General features: G+C 37.1%; 1 protein-coding gene across 2 annotated transcripts in view; it reads left to right on the plus strand.

Annotated features, from left to right (window-relative positions):
• The window catches only part of LOC108911725, a 57,603-nt gene extending 33,337 nt beyond the window's left edge, over window positions 1-24,266 (plus strand). For both annotated transcript variants that reach the window (XM_018716724.2, XM_018716723.2), the window contains exons 3-10: window positions 5,978-6,082; window positions 6,622-6,820; window positions 9,835-10,119; window positions 12,771-13,412; window positions 16,824-18,567; window positions 21,552-22,800; window positions 22,856-23,077; window positions 23,849-24,266. In XM_018716724.2, the coding sequence (XP_018572240.1) occupies window positions 6,002-6,082; window positions 6,622-6,820; window positions 9,835-10,119; window positions 12,771-13,412; window positions 16,824-18,567; window positions 21,552-22,800; window positions 22,856-23,077; window positions 23,849-23,980 (4,554 nt within the window). In that variant the 5' untranslated portion in view covers window positions 5,978-6,001 and the 3' untranslated portion in view covers window positions 23,981-24,266. The remainder of the gene's footprint in view (window positions 1-5,977; window positions 6,083-6,621; window positions 6,821-9,834; window positions 10,120-12,770; window positions 13,413-16,823; window positions 18,568-21,551; window positions 22,801-22,855; window positions 23,078-23,848) is intronic.
• The last annotated feature ends 314 nt before the right edge of the window (window positions 24,267-24,580 follow it).

A 24,580-nucleotide genomic window follows, 5' to 3' on the forward strand; every position in this document is an offset into this window, starting at 1 on the left:
CCCCCACTTGACCCCCATTCCCATTTAAAAAAATTTGGGGGATGGCACCCCCACTTAGGGGGTTGAAGATTTTGCTATGCTTTTTGCGCCAAAAGTTGTCCCCCTCAGAAGCAAACTTTACCTGTTTTTGGATTTTGCCGAAAAGTTCATTACTACCCTGTAATGCCTTGCGGTACGTTTTCGATGGGCTACCCTGTATACATGGTGGACATAAAAGTTATGTCCATGTTAATGGATTAATCTTGTGTAGGTGCCGTCATCTAGCGGCAATGGTGAAATTGATACCATTCTGTATTACGCATAATTGAAAAGAAAGTTAATAAAACACCGTGTGGATCGCGTGATACAAACACGCCGTATATTTCGGGGTGTCACGCACCTCACGTTCCTTCACGGGCAACACGCGGACAATCTCCGTCGAAAGTTGTTGAACGTTCGTTCGCAGGCGATATGGGTAAGTGTGTCGTGATGGTGGAGAGATTCTAGCCTCGGGGCTAATTTCGACTCCGAATAAAGAGGATCGTGCACCTGTTGACGTAGCGTAAGGAGCGAAAGTGAATCACAGCGCCCGAAGCAGCGATACATCACCCTGAAATATCGAGAGATTTTTACTTTCAACATACGGCCGGACCTTAAAAACAATCTCGGAGCGAACCCCAACCGGTCGCCGATTGCCGTTCACCTGCCAGAACGGTGCATTTTCGACGTGGGCGGCTGTCAGGTTTGTTTTCACCGAAACGCATTTTTTAAGGAGGTTTATCGGGGTCCAAGGGAAGTGAGGAGCCCACGGGGGGTCCTATGCTATTCTTGCTATTTTTATGGGACGAAAACCCGCTACCAACTTGAAAAAATTAAATTCTATTGGAATTATTTGCGATAAACATTATCTATATAGCAAAGAAATCTACTCAATATGGACAAAACATACATATTGAAAATTAACAACATAAAAATATCATATTTAATGTACGCATAAACACTATGTAGATGTGGCAACAGCGCTAATAATCGAGTGCATTTGTACACACTGCGAACCTACAGAGCTCGGACATCGGAGATATTGCGCGTTAAATTCGGGTAAAGATGCGTATGCGTTCAAAAATGTATTGTGTGTAAACTATGTAAAATATAATTATTATATATAGCAAATATATCGTATTATCCTCGCAAAGATTTGTATCTTTTATTTAAAATTCGCTAATCATGTGAACTGGTAACACAACGAGAAAATAATTGTTAATTTAGTTCTATAGAAATGAAATGAAACTCGCGCCCATCTCGTCCAAGTCAAAGAAAATGTTGGATGCAATTTTGAAGGTTCTGTGATAGAAATTACGTTATTACTCACTGTTCGTGTTTTTCATCTCTATTTTAGTAATGTTACAAAAGTTTTGCAACTATAACTATTTTTTAGATATAAAGTTTACTGAGAAATATTTATGTTCCCTTGTTATTCTGTACAAATGCTTTTATCTCAAGTATTACTAATTATATTAATCAAGTAAAGAAAACTTTTTGTAACCCTAAATATTGCTGGGTACGGATTACGATATTTTTATAAACCATTAAATATATTAAAAGGATTTATCAACTGTATTTTTTATTCCAATAAATATATCACTGCTTCACACGTAGTATGCATCGGCAGGCTAAGCGCTGTTGTCACGTCGTGATGAAACTCCCCAACATTAATACTCGCTATGTTTTGAAAACTGTGAATCTTACTCCCCTGTAATATATATCTCCTTTGTTCATTTATGATTATCTTGTGCTGAAGTAATGGCAGTCAAACTTCTTACACTCTGTATAAAAATAAATAATAAAAATACGTGTTCAATTATCAACTGATATAAAAATCTGCAATCCTATTTCTGGTATAATACAGAAAGTGTCTCCTATTGATTCATTCCATATGTTGGTATATAAAGTAGGCATAAAAATTAAAGAATAAAGAGTAAATTATAAATTTTTAGGTGACTTTTACTAAAAATCTATAAAATATTAAATTTTGCATCTTTTATTAATTTTTTTTTAATTGAAAACGTTTTTTTTTTTCGCAAAAATCCATATTTTTTTAATTAAAAAAGATTTAGTACCGAAAATATGAAAAAAAAATGTATTTTGTGCCGCGGTTCCCACCTTAATTAAATTTACAATTGCAAATTTAATACACTCTTTTAGTGTGACGTTAGAGCTTTTGATGATGACTACCTTTATTGTGCAGAAAATATCGGTGGTTTAAAATTGGTTTTCAAAATGCCAGTTTTCCCAGATCCGTAAGAATTTGGGGCAAAAGAACTTCATGCAATCCTAAAATCTCCGCCACTGTCAGATGAATAAAAATTGAATAGCGCTCAAAAGTAGCTAATGTTAATGATGAATACGTGTACAACATTTGAGTTTGGAAAAAATTTTTTTGACACCCTATATTTCGAGAACGGCGCGCTTGCGGGCCCATGTTTATTACGACTTTTTTTGCTTCTAGTATCGTGAACTTGCAGCTGTTATTAGTTATGATACACCCTGTATATTTCAGATCATTTAGAAACAGATAACATGACGATTAACATTTTTACTTTATTTTTTAATGATGGACTATTACTGGAACAAGAGACAGCTACTTTTCTCCTGTAATTATACGTATATGGTCAAAACTTAAATCCACGTAAACATAGAGTTCTACCGACAGTATTTAGGTATATTCCATATCCGGTGCGTTGTATATTAATTAAAATCTGAAAACCGGAGACCATATGTGCGGAATAAAAATTGAACAGCCATCAACGCAGAACAGTTTTTATGTCGGGCGGCCGATTATCGAGATAATAAAACGGCGAGAAACGTATAGTACTTTAAGAGTTTCTAATTGGATTGTCCAGAGCTAGGTTCGGCCTTGCCGAAGAAGGTAAATGAGCTGGTCCAGTTCTGTTGCAAAATTGCTGGGAGAGTGGTGGTAAATACCTTGCCCTGCTATTCTGTGGCGCCTTATTTGTCACGATACTCTGGTACAACTTTCCCGTTTCGATTAATCTCGGATTTCTTTCGAGAAGTCACCCGCGCAAAACGATAAATCTCCGGTGGAATTATCGAGAAGTGGATATGAATATGTATGTGGGGCTTGCAGAGCATGCACCGAGTCTTCCAGGATCTGCCTCCACAGATGAAACCTTAATCAGCTCAAATCAGCAAATTCGCTTTCCCTTCATGACGACATCCAAAATCACTCCGATCGGAGCACCCCTTCGCCCAGCGGTGACGATCGAATATTTGTTACAGTTTGAATATACTTCCCTGTAGTGTAGCGGTACACTATCGATTCCTTACACATTTCCAATGTCAAAATCGTCAATCAATGTCGTTTCTTACGGCAATTTGCACGATACAAGACGAATATAAAATAACTATTACGTTACTGCAAGTATACTTAGTCTAATTCATTTTTAAATATTTTGTTTCAAGTTTTAAACGATTATTTTTACTACTAAACTGGCAACAGCCAATTAAATATAGGGATATATAGTTATTCATTGTATATGAGTGTTTTAAGTAGCATTTTATCCATGCAAAAATGTTTAAATTGTTGTTTAATATTCTTAAGTGGATAAAAAGCAATTTAAACACGAATGCAATACAATGTTTTATCCATAATCACATCGCAATCATATTTGTAGTCAGAATTATTGGAATTTAATAAAAAAATATTCGCAGACTTGATATTTCTTACTAGTACCTTTGACTATATACAATTCGAAGAAAAATAGTACTAACTAAACTATAGAGGTTACTATTTCATTTAATAATAATTACCTATTTTAACAATTTAATAAATATTAACATTTTTTCAGTCTTTTTAAATAAATTAAATTTGAAAAATTTAGTTCTCAGTAGATGCATATGTCAATACAACTATTTAGGTACAAAAGCAACTAATGATCGAAACTGAGCTTAGGAAAAATGAATTGAAAACAGCATCTTCTTAGATAAAAAATTCCGCCAACGCCAAACTAATGAAGCTTTCTGGCTGAAATTTTTATCACTTATTAAGGGTGCAAAGAGCTTCAAAAATTCTGAATTACAGGTGTCTGCGACGAAAATTGCATTAATTATTAGCAATTGAAAAAAAACGGCCATTTTCGACCATTTTTGAGCTCTTGGCCATAAACAAATTATTGTCATGTCTCATTTTATAGGTTTATTTAATACCTACCTTTTTTGTAACCTTTTTTCGCTATGAATAATAGTTTTTCCATAACTTTGACCATTGTTTAAATAAAGTTTCCCAACTGGTCTCGAGTTGGTTGTTTTAATATTTTGTTTATAACACGTTTCCGAACAATATTCCGCAGATAAACTTCTAATGTGTGATCCCATATTTCTATATTAGATACGAGTGTTGTCATTTTTTTTATTGCTACTTTACGTTGAATAATTTAGTATAATGAGATAATATATGCAAGTTTAATGACTCCGTTGGCATTAATAAATTTATAATTGAGAGTGAAAGTTCAAACATACACTTTTCTTATTGTTCCACATACACCTGCCAGATATAACGCTTTGTGTGACTCTAGATTTATTTATTTACCTGCACGCATACATAATTATCACTTTTAAAACGATCCTCTTATCTTTTTAGTAGAACCTACATCGGGGATTAAATTTTTTTCCTTGTTTGTCCGAGATAACACGAGAAAATAAGTGCGATTCACGAATCTCTTACAACATCGGGAACAGGTGAAATTATTAGGTTGTGGAAAACGTACGGTTTGAAGCCGAGCGTGAGCGGTGTTTATTACTTTTCTAGATAACAATTTTTATTACGCAATCAGTTCCAACGGTGCTCACGCTTAGTGGCGATCGTTACAACTTAATTATTAGGGCGAAGATCCTTGCACATGTATGCAAATGCGTATGTGAAATTTGGTTGGCTATTTCTGCACACCAGCAATCCAGTGGTTTCCTTGTATGAAACAAATTCAGTTAATTTCTATTTTTTTGATTATGCACACCCAATTGGCAGAAATATTTGTGCAAATATCTGACTGACCGCAATAATACGGAGAAACATTTTTGGAACCGCTGAGTTCATCGATAGCTCGGCTGGTTCTGTTTGCAAGTGATTATACTTAGCGTAATTAAATGAGTTTGGTTATTTTCCGATCATTTGTGTGTCTAATAAATGTGTTTGGTATTTAAACAGTAAAAGTCACATTTTCATTAATGAAAACTAAAGTAAAACTGATGATAACCTAAAATTAGACTAACTGTGGTTTTGTTTTGGTGGTCAAGCAATACCTATAGCGATAGGTGTTGGTTTCTCAAAAAAGCAGGTGCTGATCTAGTTCAGTTCTGCAGGATGTAAACGAAATGTGTTTGTTAGAACTTAATATGGCGCTGGAGTCATTTTTGTGTATTCTTCTAGGATACGATATTAACTATACAGCTGCTTGCAACAACATCGTTTTTTACTGACAAAAGCTTGTTCTAACCATTTCAATTGTGTCCGTTTATTTTATGATAATAAAAATCATTCTTGACTTAACAAGTCTTAACTTTAACAGAATTTTAATACCTAATTAATAAAAACCAACTAAAACAGAACTGCATTTAGTATAAAATAGGAATTAAATTCACTTAAATTTTGTATTCATTAATCAACTTTATGTCTTAGTTCATCTAAGTTTACACTAGTTTTCTTGTAAACCTCGTTTTTTAGGTAACCCCACAGAAAACTGTCCAAGGGTGTAAGGTCTGGGCTATTTGAAGGCCATTGAATATTTCCTCCATTACCAATCCACAAATCAAACCTATTATTTAAATAATTTCGTATTGCCGTGGTTCTATACGGAATTGTTTTTCTAATACTGTATTATAAAAATTCATAAAAAAGCTACTTTTGTATTAAGTCTAACCCCTTACATATCTGTTTATTTTTCGTTCTTTCATGTGTTTTTACTGAAACTCATTTTTGTTACAGTGATGCAGAAATACTTGCACTTTCATGGCAGCAGTGGTTAGCCATGCGATGCGACGATTCCCAACATCACCAACCGACGCCGTTTATACGTCTTACGGGTTAAGGGTAAGAATAACTGTGTTAAGACAATATTTTCGGGATAATTTAATAAATTAGCCTTATGAGACACATTAAAAAGGAAATATTGAATTTGTAATGTGCAGCCATTTTCATTCGACTTGCAAGATTTATTTGTAGTGTTTACAGCGGTGATCATGGTTACCGTCGCGCAACAGCGAAAGAGTGGGGGGTAGTCCATATTTTCTTATTAAACGTAATTTGTTCATGAGTGGTATAACATTTTGTTACTTACGCATGACTTCTTGCGTGTTTTTTAAAAGATTGTAAAAGTTTAAATTGATTGTTGAATTGTAAAGGCAGACCAACAGTAATGCTGCGAGAAATGCCAAATTTTAATGAAAAAGTAATTGAAAAGTTTGAATACAGTGAAATATCGCTGCTTTTTATCAATTAACTCATGAATCGATCTAGACTTCATTGGAAACAGCCCTCTACATGACGTCTCGTAAAATACCAACTTAATAATTTTTTTTCTGTCTTTAAAATGCGCAACTTTTACCAATTACCGCCGCCGACATTTTCAGGGTGAAGGTTCTCATAAAGAAGGTGAAAGCTCGCTGTCGCGCTCGATGCGATACGCCGACCCGTGGCTGTACGGCAGCGTTAGGGCACCTGGGGGTCTACTTCTAGCACCGGCTTTCGTGCTCTGCACCTGCCAGGACTACGTCAACGGGACGAAACGGTCCTCCAAGAAGTCGCCGTCGACATGCAAGAAGTGTAAAGGTTGGTGATAAACTTATACTTACAATCGTTGTTCATTAAAAGTATTATACTTATACAATTAGAGGCACTTAAAAGAGAAACACCGTCGGTGAAAGTAACAAATCGACACATACGACAACTCTTTTAAAAACCGTATTCGTTCGTGTATTAATCAAAATGGAGGACACTTCGAGCAATTGATGTAAATCAGCGGTCCAAGTATTTTTCTCTTTGTTGTGTTCAGAGTTTCAGTTTGTTTCGTTTTAGTTGTTGTTAGTGGTTTACTTTTGTTTGTCAAATTACTTTTTAAACATGCCGGTTAATATTGACACTGTCAGTCCCAGACCTGATAAAATGTGAGAGAAAAGTGGTTTTGCAAGGCCTTCTTGACGCTGTTACATAGCTACCTTTTCGGACTTTACAGTCCATTCAAATGTTACATTTTTTTGGGCTTAGCGTGCAAAAGTCAGAGCACGCAATTTTATTTTTTGGATGTCAAGAGGGGGTTAGTGTAAAGTTAAATCCATGTTTGTGGGGTCGCAACCCTTGTGCCCCTGCCGCCATCTTGTAAAAAGGGCTGCGAATGGTTTTTATACTACTACTTACTATATCGGGCAAACTATTCGTCGCACAGAAAATTTGCAAATACATTTTTTGTTGCAAATTAAAATTCTCTACAACTTTGGTTCCGTAAGTTTTAGACGTAGAACCAAAAATAACAAAGTTATTAACGAAAATAGATAAAGATTTGGGAACAAATTTTTTTTGGTCGTTATAACTTTTTTTCTGGCCATTTTACAAAAAAGGGATAATTTCTACTACAAACTTTTTTAAAATTTTATCAAGGTTTTCACTCCTTTTGCCTTCACAGTTCTGGTTTTACTTTCCGCTAAAGATTTTTTACAAATAAAACAATCACTCATGATGGAATAAGACTATATGAACGCTTAAAAAAGTCAAAATGCTTATCACAAAATTGAAAATAGCTCTCACAAAACTAAAAATCTTGTCCACAAAATTAAAAATAGTGTCCACAAAACTCAAAATACTTTTTACAAATAAATACGACACGCACGCGCGTGGTAGCACAACTGAAAGAAAACTTTGAAGGAATAGTGTAAGTTTCGCATCGCTGTAAAACCCTAATAAATAAATAAAATTTTAAAAAAGTTTGTAATGGAAATTATTCCTTGAAAACCCCTCTATCAAAATGCTCTGATGTAATTTTTTTGTAAAATGACCAGAAAAAAAGGTATAACGACCAAAAGAAAATTTGTTCCCAAATTTCTATCTATATTCGTTAATAACTTTATTATTTTTGGTTCTACGACTAGAAGTTACGGAACCAAAGTTGTAGAGAATTTAATTTGCAACGAAAAATATTTTTACAAATTTTCTGTGCGACGAATAGTTTGCCCGATATAGTAAGTAATAGTATAAAAATCACTAACCCCCTCTTGACATCCAAAAAATAAAATTGCGTGTTCTGACTTTTGCAATCGCAAATGTAGCTTTTCAATGGACTATTAGAAAAGAACCCGATTTTTCTGGAAAACTGTTAAAGATAAGTATGGACAATCTTATATCAGTTGAAAGGGCCAATTTTGTATTCATCCATGATAACACAGGCCGACAAAATTTCAAAAAAAAAAAAAATTCCAGAAATCAGACACTATGCTTCCGAAGGCATTTGGCGCGCTGAATCCGAATCTGGCCTCAGAATTGATCCATCACCCTAGGTTTCCGAGATATTCTAACCTAAAAGTGTAAAAAACACGTACTTTTGCTATATTCAAGGTTATGTAACTTGGCGAAAAAAATTTTTTTCTCAAAACTGAAAACATCATTGGAAACGACTATCTTTCCCCTTCAAAACGCATTTTTTTATTTGGAAAAAGCTCTATTTTTCGCGGAGATATCGTCAATTTAAGATAACCAGTATGGCTATATTATTACATCATGGCTAACCCCATAACACTGAGCGCTGCTAGCCCTAATTGTTAGGAACGTTAACCCCAAGCCCTATAACCCCACAACACTAAGCGGAGCGAGCCCTCATCGTCAGGAAGGTTAACTTCAAGCCCTATAACCCAATAACACTAAGCGCTGCGAGCCCTAATCGTCAGGAAGGTTAACCCCAAGCCCTATATGTCTGGAAGGTTAATCCCAAGCCCTATAACCCCACAACACTAAGCGCTGTGAGCCCTAATCGTCAGGAAGGTTAACTTCAAGCCCTATTACCCAATAACCCATAATACCCATTAATTGTGTTATAGGTCGAGCCATGGTTTAATAAGGTAGCTATACTGATCATCTTTAATCGACGATATCTCCGCGAAAAATAAAGCTTTTTACAAATAAAAAAATGCGTTTTGAAGGGGAAAGATAGTAGTTTCCAATGATATTTTCAGCCAAGTTACATAACCTTGAAAATAGCAAAAATACGTGTTTTTTGCACTTTTAGGTTAGAATATCTCGGAAACCTAGGGAGATGGATCAATTCTGAGGCCAGATTCGGATTCAGCGCGCCAAATGCCTTCGGAAACGTATTGTCTGATCTCTGGAATTTTTTCCTTGTTGGCCTGTGTAATTAATATGAGTTATTCCATTTGAAATCGCGATTTTTTTCAAAAACAACTAAATATTTCGAAAACGGTTAGTTTTAAACACCATGCACATTTAATAAACTTCTAACCTAATACTAACCAAGGAATTCAAAAATGCAATAATATACAGATTGTTCCAATTAAAATAACAAAGTTATGTAGCGCCCACGCGATGTGGGCGTAAAGCTAAAAATATTTTCCTTACATAGCCCACATGATTCCAGGCAACTTTTATTGAAACCATTTTTGTTTTATAAATTTTACAGTTGCAGAGTTACTTACAGAAGAAGCGCTCTTAGGTGGAACACCCTGTATATTATTGCTTTCAGACTGCAATTAGAAATAGTTTACAGACTTATTTTTTTTATTTGCGCGTTTTGTTCTGATGAAAGTGACATTGTCTTCATTTTTTCGCTCGTCCCCGTCCAGGTACCCGACTTCCTCTGCCTCCAGTGGACTCGACGAAGTTCGGCACGGTGCGATGCTACCCCACGAGCGTCCACGCGGTGTCGTCGACGCCGCTGCGCGCGGGTACGGTGCGCGTCAGCTCCTCCTCGAGGCCGAGCATCCTGCCCTCCGCCGACCCCTACGATCTCATGAGAAGGTCCCGGCTGTCGGTGGCGGAGGGCGCCGGACACTTCAGGGCGAGGTCGATATCGCCCGGTAAATCTCGCAACGGGGACGCCAGGAGCCACAGTGGGACCAGATCGAAAGGCCAGTACTTAATATATTTGTTAATAATTATCGAGTGTGTGTACGTTGTGTTTAAGCGGAAGCGAAATGTGTGTATCCGGGCGTTAGACTGCACTTAACGATCAAGTTTTCTGGGCGTTAAGTGCCGCTTTACCGCCTATAGTAGGATCATATTCGATGCAAAGTAATAAATCATTGCCTGCCAAGGGATCCAGTGCCATACGCTTTTAAGGGTTTCAGAGATTGAATAATTTCTTTATACATTATGAAGGGACGAAGGGATCAGTTCACGTCTGGCACCCTTGTTCCTACAAAAATTCCTTTATTCTTATAAACTATTTATTTTAAATGTAATTTATTACAAATCCAATTTGTTTTTTAATTTCCACATATGTACTACATTTTACCTCTGTATGCGCCACTGTTGTTTACTTGGTTTTTGGAGGCGCTCTCCGTTTTACTATCAAGCTCGCCAGGTTAGTATTTGACGTATAACCGACCACTTCGTACACTCGATGCACCTGGGCGACTACAGCTACTACCAGAACACAGTGTGTATGCAGCGGTATTTCAGATTTTACATTCAATTTTATTTTAAATTAGAAATGGTTCATCTTACGTCTTAAAATTGCAAAAATGTTTAAAAATTTTTAAAAAATACCTAGTTTTTTACTTCTATCTTGGAACCTATGCATTTTGGACGAATATTGAAGAGGAAAAAACGTTTTAGAATTGAATTTTGCATAATATATTTTAAGTTAAAAATGTTAAAATTTATCGCCGTTGCTTGTAAAATAGCAATAAAGGCAAAATAACCAAGTTTTTTTGAATAATTTCGTTTAAATATTTTAGTTGCTCCGAGGGCAAATTTAACGAAAGGTCACACCTAAAAACCAGACCTCACTTGCCCGAAGGTTTTTGGTGCGTAGAATCCGAATCTGGCATCAGAATTGCTCCTGTGCGTCACGTTTCCGAGATATCCTAACCTAAAAGTGCAAAAAACCTGTTTTTTGCTATATTTGAGCTGATATTACACCGAAATTTTTTTTTTTTCTAAAAACGAATCATGCCCTCTAAAACTACCACTCACCTTTCAAAACGCTTTTTTCAGATTTGAAAAATCTTTTTTATTCGCCGAGATATCATTGAATGAAGTTAGGTACTTTAGCTTTTTCTTAACAGTGGTACTAAATTCGAAAAAACTTCTTCAGAAAGCGGATATTTACATGTTTTTTTGGGTCGCTTAATCCGAATCTGCCCTCCAAATTATTCTATCACTTTAGGATTCTGAGATTTCCTAACCTAAAACTGCAAAATCAACATGTCTGGTTAATACCGATGGTTCAACCTAAAATCGTTGATTTTGCAGTTTTAGGTTAAGAAATCTCAGAATCCTAAAATGATAGAATAATTTGGAGGTCAGATTCGGATTGGGCGACCCAAAAAACATGTAAATGTATTACCTACGCTTTCTGAAGAACCACTGTTATAGAAACGCTAAAGTACCTAACTTCATTCAATGATATCTGTGCGAATAAAAAAGATTTTTCAACTCTGAAAAAAGCGTTTTGAAGGGTAAGAGTGGTAGTTTAAGAGGGCATGATTCGTTTTTAGAAAAAACATTTTTTCGCTCTGTGATATAAGCTCGAATATAGCAAAAAAACGTGTTTTTTGCACTTTTAGGTTAGGATATCTTGGAAACGTGATTTATAGGAGCAATTCTGACGCCAGATTCGGATTCTATGCACCAAAAACCTTCGGGCAAGCGAGGTCTGGTTTTTGGGTGTGAAAATTGTTGCCCTGTGTAATTATTTTTTAGAATCAAGCATAAAGAAGTTAAAAAAGTGATAAAAATTGTAATTTATGTCAATTTTCCTTAATTAATCGACTTTTGTACATCGATTTGGAGATTTTGATAGTTTTTTTGTTTATTTTAATGAATTCTATCGGCTTTTAAAATTATGGCAGTCAAACTTTTAACACCCTGTATATGTGACATTTTTGAAACATTATTTAGACGTTTTAAAAATGTTTTCAAAACATTGTTGAGGCAACATAATCAACATTTTGAAAACATTCGCAGATGGTCCAGATTTGATTAAAATAAATATGTGCTAAAACATTTTTTTAAACATTTCACAATATTTAATGTTTTAATTTAATATATTCACAATTAATCCTGTCGCCAGGGGGGTCCCAATTGCCTCCTTCATTTAGATGAAGTTACCCAAGTGTTTTTTGTGTATTTTGAGCTGCACAACACGAATTTTTTGGGTAGAAGTTTGCCCGGATGTCGATAAGTTTTTTATTAACAAAAAAACTTGCAAAATACTGAGAACTTAGTTTTTGGCAAAATAAAAAAAGTATTTAACGTGAACTTTCAAACGCCGTCAGCAGAATTACAAAATACCTGTTCGATCAAAGGTTATTAACAATTGAAAATCGCAAAAATTGCATTTTTCGAGTTTTTAACGGCGTTTGTCTCGAAAATTATGCGTTTAACAAAAAAATTGCAAGAGACATTTTCTTCTTAAAATGGGTTAAAATACTTTTTATTTTGCCAAAAACTAAGTTCTCAGTATTTTGCAAGTTTTTTAATTAATAAATTGAATATTTTAAAACGCTTCTGAAACATGTACGAGAACTCATCACATTGAATTACGCCCCACCAGGTGCCAAGCCAGACTCCTACAACGCCTCCTGCGGCCGCCGCTCGATCCTAGAATGCGACATCAACCCCTACGAGCTCATATCCTCCAGCAAGGACACCGCCTCGAAGGAATCCAGCATCACCTTCGTCAGCGGCCAGCGGATCCGCATCCGACCCTCCCTAACCAACCAGGCCGACTACGAGGACGTGCAGGTCAATTCTCCCCCGTCGTTGAAGGCGCCGCCGACTTCCAAGTTGCCGGCGAATCAAAATAAAACCGCAACGAATTCTCCAAACAAGCCGGGGAAAGTCAGGAGTCCGGTGTCGTCCCCGAAGCCGAACGAGAAGGAGTCGGAATTCAGCAGCCGGTTCAAGTCCATCCTGAAGAAGCCTTCGTCGACTTTCAGCGACTCCGACTCCGCCGGGCCCGAGAGGAGCCCGACGCCGTCGTTGAAGGGCGGGTCGCAGTTTTACATACCGATGCCCTGCCCGACGCCCAGGAAGAAGGTGCAGTTTTTGGTGGGGAACGAGCTCGTCCGGAACCAGCTGGTGGGGAACCGAAAGGGCGAGACGGTGAGGTGTCGTCATGGTGACGATAACGGAGTGGAGGAGGATAAGAAAATTACCTCCGAGGAAAGGAGGGAGGAACAGAAGACGGACCAAGGTGAGTGTTAGGTTCATTTGTAGCTTGTTCGAATTTAACATTTTTTTTTTATCATTATTTGTTCCTCGTTGTAATTCAAAGTACACCTTGGGATTTACGCGGGTCAAAAAAATCTATTTCCTACGCGTTTATGCTCGAGCACAACAACGTCGTGTTGCCAATACCCCTATTTTTCCTCCAATTCTAGGGATTTTTTTTTTATTCCATTAGCCCATTAAATTTAGCAGCATGATTTGTGCATTTAAGTGATCACAGTCGATCCCAGCCCAAACATTAAAAGAAAAACGGTGCCGGAAGCGATCTAATTGAATCACACGAGAACTACGGCAATTTTTTCCCACAATATTTAAAATTTGTTCCTCTTCGGTTTCGCTTCGGTTCCAGTGTACCTCTTTCGTGTCTTCATTGAACCAATGCGGTAAATATGTCTGCATTTGGTACTTGTCTAGATCAAAAACGTTCTTCGCAATTAAAATTTCCGTTAAATTTGCTCGCTATACGCATATGCTATGTTGAACACTGGTAAGACTGACGTAAACAATAAACCACAGTAATAAGACCATTATGGAAACCACAGTAATTTCCGAACATACCTGTATAATATTGATGCTGTACAAAATTTTTTGATATTTTGACGTTAAAATCAAAGACAAACGGTGAAGTCGCAAAGAAAATTAAATCAGAAGTCTCCTTATAGACCAGGGCGGATCTGTCGAAATACTCCACTTCTTGGATGTAAGAGGCAGCAAGTAATTTTTTTCTGGATTACCTTTAGTGCAACTCACATAATAAAAATGTAGATTCCTAGATCTGGGCGAGGTCCGGAACATTTTCAAAATTGCAAAAATGTTTAAAACATTTAAAAAAAAATACCTATTTTATCTGAGTTTTTTTTTACTTATAACTTGGAACCTATGCATTTTGGAAGAATATTGAAGAAGAAAAAAAGTTTTACAATTGAATTTTGTACGATATTCTGGATGTTAAAAATGTTTAAATTTACTGGCGTTATTGCAAAATAGCAATAATTGATGAAGAAAGGCAAAATAATCAAGTTTTTTGGATAATTTTTTTAAAATATTTTAATTGCTCCGAGATCATTCTAATTTTGATAAAACAAACTTTAGAGTATAATAAAACAACACGCCAAATTTCATTAAAATCGGTTCGATAGTTTTCGCAAAATAATTTTTTGAAAATAATTTTGAATATTTTTTTCGAATTTTCAAAATGTTGCACAGCCTCATATAAAGCACCTAGATAGTTGAGAAAATTTTTTCACATAGAAAAGACCGTTCAACCTTTGAAATTTTTTTTGAAAAATAGAAATTGGTTGATTAGGATGGCCATAGTAAATTTTTAAAGTTAACACTTTTTTTTTATTTTTAAACAATTAAATTACATTTATCAATTTGCAATTTTTTTTTTTTCAAAAATTATAATTTTAAAATACTATTTTTTTCTTAATTTTATCTGTTTTTTTAACAAAAAAAATAATTTCCAAGAATAGCAATTTTTTTTTAATTTATTTAAACAAAATTTATTTAAATAATTGTAATAATTATAACTAAATACATTCATATTCAGTGTTGAAATTTATTCAATGAAAAAAATTGTTTGTGTTATATTTCAACACTGAATATGGATGTATTTAGTTATAATTACAATTATTTAAATAATTTTTGTTTTAAAAAAAAATTATTTGGAAATTAATTTTTTTGTTAAATAGATAAAATTAAGATAAAATAGTAAAATTATAACTTTTGAAAAATACTAAATTGCAAATTGATAAATGTAATCTAATTGTTTAAAAATAAAAAAAGTGTTAACTTTAAAAATTTATTGTGGCTGTTCTAATCAACCGATTTCAATTTTTCAAAAACCATTTGAGAGGTTGAGCGGTCTTTTCTATGTGAAAAAATTTTCAAGTATCTAGATGCTTTATTTGAGGCTGTGCAACATTTTGAAAATTCGAAAATTTTTTTCGAAATTATTTTTCAAAAAATTATTTTGCGAAAACTCTGGAACCGATTTTAATGAAATTTGGAGTATTGTTTTATTACACTCTAAAGTTTTTTTTTACAAAAATTAGAATGACCTCGGAGCAATTAAAATATTTTTAAGAAGTTATCAAAAAAACTTGATTATTTTGCCTTTTTTTCACCAATTATTGCAATTTTTCAACATCGGTAACAAATTTAAACATTATTAACTTACAGTATATTATGCGAAATTCAATTCTAAAACTTTTTTCCTCTTCAATATTCTTCTAAAATGCATAAATTCCAAGATATAAGTAAAAAATTCAGATAGAAGAGGTACTTTTTAAAATATTTTAAACATTTTTACAGTTTTGAAAATGTTCCGGAGCTCTTTCAGATCTAGAGATGTACACTTTTATTATGTTAGTTGTAATCCAGAAAAAAATTGCTTGCCCCTCTCACATCCGCCCTGGTCTATTACTGTTTCGATCTCGAGATACAACACCTAGGAGAGACATTTAGTTTATTATTCATATTGCTAGTACCCACTCCCTTATTTCAGCGTTTATTCGTGCCGTTACTCTAATGGGCCTATTCCAGATACAAATAAGACGCTTGGTAATGCAACTAGGTAACGTGCATGGGTATCAAATAAATCTGCATATATTTCCTTTGTATCGGTATCGCCATATGTAATAACAGTTCCATTCCTTTGTTACGATACGTAGCGATACGACTTAAATAATGTCATATTTAAATTTACATCATAATCGGATAAATAAGTTCTTTCACCTTTAGCCGCATTCGGGTATTCCAAAAATTTCGTTTTTCCAGTGTATCAAAGTCCAATCTTGTTCTTTGTTGCACAATTTGTAGCTTTGCGGAATGGGAACAGAATATATTAATAATAATGGGTACCTAGCAGGTATGATAAATATTATATTAATACAAGTTCCCAGTTAAAAGTTACAATTTACTGCAAAGTTTGTTAAAATTATAGCGATTCAGAGCAGTAGTTTTGGAAATGTTCCATTTTGGTAAATTTTATTCTCTCCGTTTATTGTTTAAGTTGCATGGAACCAAAGAAATTTTCTCTTTCATACGCCCGAAACCATTGCTGTGGGTGAGAAGTAACCTATAAAGTTTCTGTCTTACAATGCAATTGTTACTCAACGCCTACTGGCATAAAGCATTACATTGTACCTACTGGCTTAGGTCTCTCTGTCATATATAACCTATAAAGTATTGATAAATGTCATTGCTACTCGAGGCCTACTAGCATTTGTCTTTCGTACCTACTGGCACAAGGTGGCAACTGTTGGTATAAAAATAAACTTTTAACTGATGATATCAGTTAGTAGGTCGCTTTGTGCCAGTAGGCGGCAAATTTTTTGTAACGTTAAAAAAAATACATTTAACGGCATTTCAGATAAACCCGAAGAAACCAAGACCTGCTCCCTGAAACGTAGCTACAGCGACAGAGTCCCCAACAACCAGAAGAAGGTTGTCTTTCACGACACGATGGCCTTACGGCAACGCATGAAGCGGGTCGATTCGAGAGCGCCTTTCGACGAAAAGGATCTCGAGCGGTTAGACGGAATAACCCCGAGGACGAGGAAAATCAGTCTAACTAAGTCTCGACCGAGCGCACCGCCCCCACCGCCGCCTCCGATGAGTCCCGTCGGGGACGAAGAAGAAAAATATTACAGTTTACCCGCTGAGATAAACGTCAGGGAAGAGAATGTAAAGGGACCTAGCGAGACTCACACGGAAGTACAAAAATTAGATAAATTAGAGTCAAACGGACGACCAGAACTTGCCACTTCGAAAACGAATGTTGACGTTAAAAGTAAAAAGTGTACTCGGTTAACTTTGACGGAGGTTCTTGGTGTCGACGAACAAATAAATGAACAACCGAGTCCACAAATCGCTAACGTTGAAGTTAAAAATATGCAGTACGTCATCGGTTTTTCCCAGAAATGCATTCCAATAGAACCCGATCCTCAAAAAGCTGACCCTGACGATAAAAGCGTCCAGTTAAAAGAAAAAATATCGCTGGAAAAATTAGACCACTGCCTGAACAATTACAAACCTCAAAACGACGTTTCGCCCAGTCCGACGCCGCCTTCAGCTCCGCCGAGGAAGAGAAGCAACAACAAGCAGCCGCAAGTGGCCATCATCAAGACGCCGTCCCCGTCGATGCACCGAGTCAGGATCGAATCTCCGCCCGTGGAGTGCGCCAACCGAACGGTCGTCCAGATAAACGGAACTCCGGCCGTTCACAAGCTCCAGATCAAAAACGAGTTCTCGGACGTCACCAACGTCCATACCGTTTCCATCGTGGAAAGTCCCCAAAGGAAAACGTCGATTTTGATAAACGGAGACGACTGTTACTCGACGGTTAACGTGAACGACGACGTTCCCCTGTACCAGTCCTCGGTGGTCGTTAAGGATACGGCGGCGGAAGCGTCGCCGAAACCGCTCGGGAAGAGGAGCAGCACCGTTTACATCACCGGGACGTTTATATCGAAGGACACGAACGGATTCGACGGGGTTACCAAAGACTACAAGGCGCCGAGCGAACTCGAAGGGAACGTCGAGGAAAAACGCCCGCCGTCCTCGGACCTGCTGAAGGAGATACTGAAGGATCCGGTGGAAGCAGTGCGCCGCAACTTAGTCCCTCACGTCTGCGGGAAATCAGATGTGCCTAGGAGACCACGCGACACGAAGACGTTCAACAGCAGGGCGCCGAGCCTGATGGGGGAGTCCCTCCTCGAGTCGCCCCTCGAGGACAAGACTAGCGCGGCCGATTCCATCGAGGACTCGTTCCTGAGGCTGAGGAACTACGACGCCGTAGCGGAAGACATCTCCTCGGAGCACAGCTCCTCCACGCAGTACGAGCTGATGGACCCCGGTTCCGACTGTTACACGGACCACAGCAACCGCAGCTCGGTGACGGAGGAGGAGCTGTCGAACAGGACCAAGTTTTACGAGTTACTGGCCGAGTCCGCCACGGTGGAGGTCTCGGAGAACGACGATCACCATTACGAGACTATAAAAGTCAGTAACGATCCTATTTACGAGGAGATCGAAATCCCGCCTCCCCTGCCGGCCAATCCGCCGCCGTCTAGTCTACTCGACGACTTGAACTTGGACAAGGAATTTACCACTAGGTAAGCGATTTGTTCGATTGTTACACTCTACACGTGCACACTTACAATTTTCTCTGTTCTACCTGCACGGGTTGTTGTTTCTGGTCCTTCGGGGCGAGGAATGACGCTACCAGTATCTAAGACATGCTGGGACGCCGCAACGAATGAACTAGCGTCTGGTAAATGTCTGTTTGGATGCTTATTATCGTAAATGAAGCTTATTTCATAAGCACGGTTGTTACGGGTGTGGAAAATTGTGGAAACTGGGAAAAATTTCATGATAGTATCGGTAAAAACGAAGAAATTTCGGAGAAATTGAAAATATTTTGTAATTTTGTTTAGTTTTGTCGAAATAAACTCGTATTTCCAACAATTTAAATTTATCGCCTTGCCCGCCTTGAACCGCGATGGGTTAAGAATCTGTGCTCACTATACGGTAAGAGAAATGTAACGGAAGGAAGTACCCTTCGTACGGAGAAAAAATTTATTGAATTTTAGATATATTGTACTATATTTTTGTTTAGCGCATTACACACCTAATATTTAGCAATTTTTTTAATGATTAGTGCAATTTAAAAAAAAATCGCTTCTCATTATCCCTCAAAGTCGGGGAAAAAATACTTCTTTAGACTGGAAAAGGGGGAAAAGCTAGAGAAATTAAAAAGCGTTTTGTGGTACACTATCTCCCTTCACACGCACTATAGATTGCCTACAATTCATGTTTTTTTCTCGACTATTTGATTACAAACAAAAAAATCCAGATTCGCATTCAGAGAAACACATACTATTGCCCCTAAAAAACTTACCCCACTTAAAGTGACACCCTGTAGTATAAACACTAAAGTATGCACTAATGCCATTAGTATAAACAATCGAACGATACAATAATGAACCCAATTTGTGGAAAGAGCGCGGTTTGGGAAACAATAAAAACAGCAGAAAGTGGGCCACAGTTAAGAGGACTCTCTAATGAATAGGCAACCAGCAATACGTATTTATAGATTTTATTGCACAACTTGTTCAAATATGACCTAATGCACAAATAACAGACTTTCCCCCATTCTAACACATATTTTCTATGAAATGGAGTTAGTTTGAAACTCAAATAACATTTTGGTGTAAAGAAATTTGTAATTTACGCTTTCCAAAGCGGCAAATTACAAATGTCTTTCCAACAAAATGTTATTTGAGTTTCAAACTAACTCTATTTTATAGAAAATATGGGTTAGAATGGGGGAAAGTCTGTTATTTGTTCATTAATTCATATTTAGACAGTCACTTTTTAAGATAACCTCAAAATTTTGCGACGAGAATGCGAAAAACAGGTTTTTATCTTATTTTTCGTTTTTATTTCTTATTTCCGCAAAAATAATTTATTTTTGATGAAACTCGGTGAAAGTATACCTTTCCGTGTCTTAAAAAACCACAAATTTTTTTAGATAAAAAAATCAAGAAGTTTCCGAGATATTAATTTTTTCCAGTCTGAAACACTTTTTTTTCAAAGAAAAATTCTACTTAGAAAAATCATCGTACAGAGTTCTGCCGGTAATCATTTCTTTCGTTTTGACATATACTTTTTGGTGAAATAAAAAAATCTGTAATAACAGTTCAAAAACATGCTCAAAAATGCAAAAAAAAATAAAAAATTACTTGCAACAATGCAATTTCAGTAATTGTTGATAATTTGTTTAAATTTAATAAAACGTCAAAAACTTATGACACCAATTGTACCGATCCGTAGGATCGATTAGTGTACTTAATTTTTTTTTAATTTTGATGATTTTTTAATTAAATTATTTAAAATTTCGATTTTTGCTTTCAAAAGTATAAAATTTTTCAAAATTTTCACAATGGATATTTACAATTAAATAATACCAGGCCAATCTTGCTCTTTTTGGCAACTTTTTAACTTGATCTTCATCGTCCGATCCTTCACTAGACTGGGTTTCTTCCCGATCTTCAAACGTTTCTTCGATACCACTCGATTCTTCTGTTAATTGATTTTCCGGGTTCAAGCAAAGACTTAGCTGCTCGATTTCATGCGAAATGTCTTCAGAATCACTGAAATTTTCCCAAATTTTGTCAACGTTCAAACAATTGTTCGAACCATGACATTTTGTACATAAATTTGTACGTCGCAGTCCATGTTTTCGACACCCGCATCTATTACCGTCACAATTGGTTTCGCAGCTGCAAGAGACTGTTTGTAATAAATCTTCAGGCACTACTGAAACTTCTGTAAAGCAAGGCATGAGCAATTTGGAATTATTCGCAATTACTTCTTTCCAGCCCCACTTGGTTGCAGTTACTTTTTTTTTAATTTAAACAAATTATCAACAATTACTGAAATATTCATTGTTGCAAGTCATTTTTTATTGTTTTTTGCATTTTTGAGCTATTTCACTAAAAAGTGTATGCAAATCGAAAAAAATGATCACCGGCAGAATTCTGTATGATTATTTTTGTTAGAATTTTTTTTGAAAAAAAAAGTGTTTCAGACAGGAAAAAATGAATATCTCGGAAACTTCTTGATTTTTTATCTAAAAAAAATTGTGATTATTTAAGACATAGTAAGGTATACTTTCACCAAATTTTGTCAAAATTAAATTATTTTTGCGGAAACGAGAAATAAAAAACGAAAAATAAGAAAAAAAAACTGTTTTTCGCATTTTTCTCGGAAATTTTGAGGTTATCTTAAAAAGTGACCTCTATAAAAATTGTAGATTTTTGCATGATCTATAACTTTTGATAGGATACACGTATGCCACTTTGTATGTTTGTAAGACCAATGAGAACAATAAACCACGATAATAAGAGCACTACAAGAACCGCAGTAATACTGAATATATAAAATATTCATTTGTCGTTGTCATTTGAACACATTTGATTTATTCGCACTTTTAAACTTGATAGTCCTTCATCTTGTACCACCAAATCGAATAATCCGAGCGCGGATAAGTAGACTTTGATGTAGGTCCGTTACTAATGCAACGTACTCGTTTTAGGTCGATTTTTGAGGGCGCCTCAAAGTACGACATTCTCAGTTACTTGGTGGACGCCAAGGAGAGGGGCATAGTGCAGGAGGACAACTACAGCTACAACTTCGGCAACAACACCCAGACAACCGAAGAGGAAACCAAAGAAGCCTACAACCGGGTGTCCCAGATGAGCACGGTCAGCGATTCCAGCGAAGACAATTCCTTGATAATATCCGGAGCCTTAATAGACGAGAAGGCGACCTTCCAGAAGGCGGCCGAAGTGGAACGGAACGACTCGGGCGTCGGTTCCGAGACCAGCAAGAGTTCCCTGAGCAAGTACAGGACCAAGCAGGAGGTGGCGGTTTTGTGCGAGGACTGCGACGTTACCCTCGAGGCGAAAATAGAGAACGAGCCGTTGATCTGCAGGAAGTGCGTCAAGAAACGTACGGAGAGGAAGGAGATCATCATGGAGATCGTGGAGACGGAGGAGAAGTACAGCAGGGACCTTCAGATCATCCTGGAGGAGTTCTACCAGCCCATGTTGGTGGCGGGGCTTCTTACCGCCGACCAGCTCTCCGCCATATTCCTGAACGTGGAGGAGCTACTCGAAAACAGCCAGGCCCTCGCGGAGAGGCTGCGCGACGCCGTGGAGATAGCCCTGGAACAAGGGGACGACGACTTGTTAACCGTGAACATCGGCAAGTTGTTCTTGGAAGCGGCGCCGATGCTACACGGTTTCGAAACGTACTGCATCCGACAAGGCGCCGCGAGCCTACTACTCGCCAGTCTAGAGAAAGACAAAGAGCTGCTTCGGATATTCCTGCGGGTCTCCCAAATGGAGAACACGATGTTGAGGCGGATGAACCTCAACTCGTTCCTCATGGTGCCCGTCCAGCGGGTGACCAAGTACCCGTTGCTGCTGGCGCGTCTGTTCAAGGTTACGCCCGCCCACCACGACACCAGGGACCAGCTCAAGGAGGCGCAGCACAAGATCGAGCTGCACCTGAATCACATGAATTCTGAAACGAAGGACGTTCCTAGTAAGCTGTGGAGGCGGATCGGCAGCAGTTCCGGTAGAAGATCGAGCGCGGAAATGGATCTGGTTAATATCAAACTGAGGAAGATCGCCGTGGACGTACTGGAATGGAACCACGAGGAAGCCAAGTTCGTTCTTGAAGGAAAACTGCTGTTTACCCAACCGTCGGACAATAACTGGCGGAAAGGGAGGACAATCAAGTTGGCGCCCATAAACGCGTTGCTGGTAATAAACGGAAAGGTAATTGATATCGGCAAGTTCCGATCGCTGTTTATATTTTTTTTTATCGTTTCAGGCTTCTGTTGGGAAAGGCGAGCGCACCGAGGAGAACGGGATTATCTTCGCACGACACGGTGCCAGGGAAGCCGCTCTGCTGTTGGTCAGGGATAAAAACGGGCGGTACTCCCTCCTGAGGGAGCCGCTGTACCTAGATCGCTGTGTCATCGCCGCCGACCCCGCCTGGCAGAGCTACTTTGAAGTACAAGAGTTATTAGGGAAGGATACGTTTATTTTTAAAGTAAGTGACGATTTGTGATGATATTTTGGTGCGGATATGTCTCCGTACTGATCGGAAATTGACACTAACTACTAAAAAACTATTGTAAACACTATCGCAACGACGATTGTAAAATCGGATTTCAGTACTCGGAGTCGCTAGGCCACGTATTGCGATTGGCGCTAGAGACTACAGTTGTCCACCAATGTAATGCTTGAAAGTACTACAACTTCAACAATTTTTTTCTCGGAAACTATAAGGATTTTATAAAAAATTTTATTTACGATATTGACTCAATTTCTCATGCCGCATCTATTCCCACATTTTTTCAGACAAGTTTCCATTTCAGGTAACAAATTCATTTTGTTAGAATTTTCTTTAATGTGGAAATTCATTTTTAAAATAAAATCTAAAATCTGCCCACACATCGCATATTTAACATGAAGTTAATGAATGTCGATTTAAATTTTTTTCGTGCAGTATATTTCACTTTTTTCCTTTTTTTTACCACAAATAACCTCTAAATCCTAAACCGTTCTTTAACGAACAGTTTGAGACGCCAATCGGTTGCTCCATTGGAAAATTATTTATTATAATTGCCATACGGTAAAGTAGTTCAGGCGTTTGCTGGGACGTTTTGCAGTCCAAAAGGCAACCTAATAATTCGCACATACGAACTCATCCCCAGTTTGCAAGTAATGAGACTTATCCGTGCCTCCTAATCCTTACCATCGTGTCACTGCGACACAACCCAGCCTACTGTACGACAAAAACTACAAGTTTCCTTTTTAGGCCGAAGATGAGGAACAAACGCAGACGTGGTACAAGCAGCTCCAGTTCTTCGCTCAAGGCATGGGAGCGTGGAGGAAGCGAAGGAACGCACTAGCCAATATTATGATAAACGGAATGGGGCTACGGTCGTAGCCGGGCGGGGATTAAAACACCTTATTTATTATTTTATCGGAAGCTTTAAACGAAATGTAAATTACGAACGATGTGACTTAAACCAATTCTATCATTATTTTAAATATGTACATTGTAAATAATTAGTAATTTAGCTGTGATATTTTTGGATTCGGTTTTGGGGATTTATATTTTACGCTAAAGTGTAGATTTAATCTAACCGTAACGTTATTTAATATATTTTAATTATCGCCTTTACCTAGAACCTGTATATGTCATTATTAATAATGTTAATATATTAACTATAATAAAGTTGACAAAAGTATTTAGTTTTCTTCGTTTGGCTTAAGAGGGCTCTGTAGCAAATAGGCAACCAATAATACATTTTTATGGATTTTATTACACGGTTCGTCTAAATATGAATCGATGCACAAGTAACGGACTTTCCCCCATTCTAACGCAGATTTTCTATAAAATAGAGTTGGTTTAAAACTCGAATAACTCTTTGGTGTAGAGAAATTTGTAATTTACGATGCAAATTACAAATTTCTTTACAACGAAAAGTAATTTGAGGTTCAAACCAACTCCATTTTATAGAAAATCTGCGTTAGAATGGAGGAA

This window comes from Anoplophora glabripennis, unplaced genomic scaffold, assembly GCF_000390285.2.
Source record: "Anoplophora glabripennis isolate ALB-LARVAE unplaced genomic scaffold, Agla_2.0 scaffold149, whole genome shotgun sequence".
NCBI lineage: Eukaryota > Metazoa > Arthropoda > Insecta > Coleoptera > Cerambycidae > Anoplophora > Anoplophora glabripennis.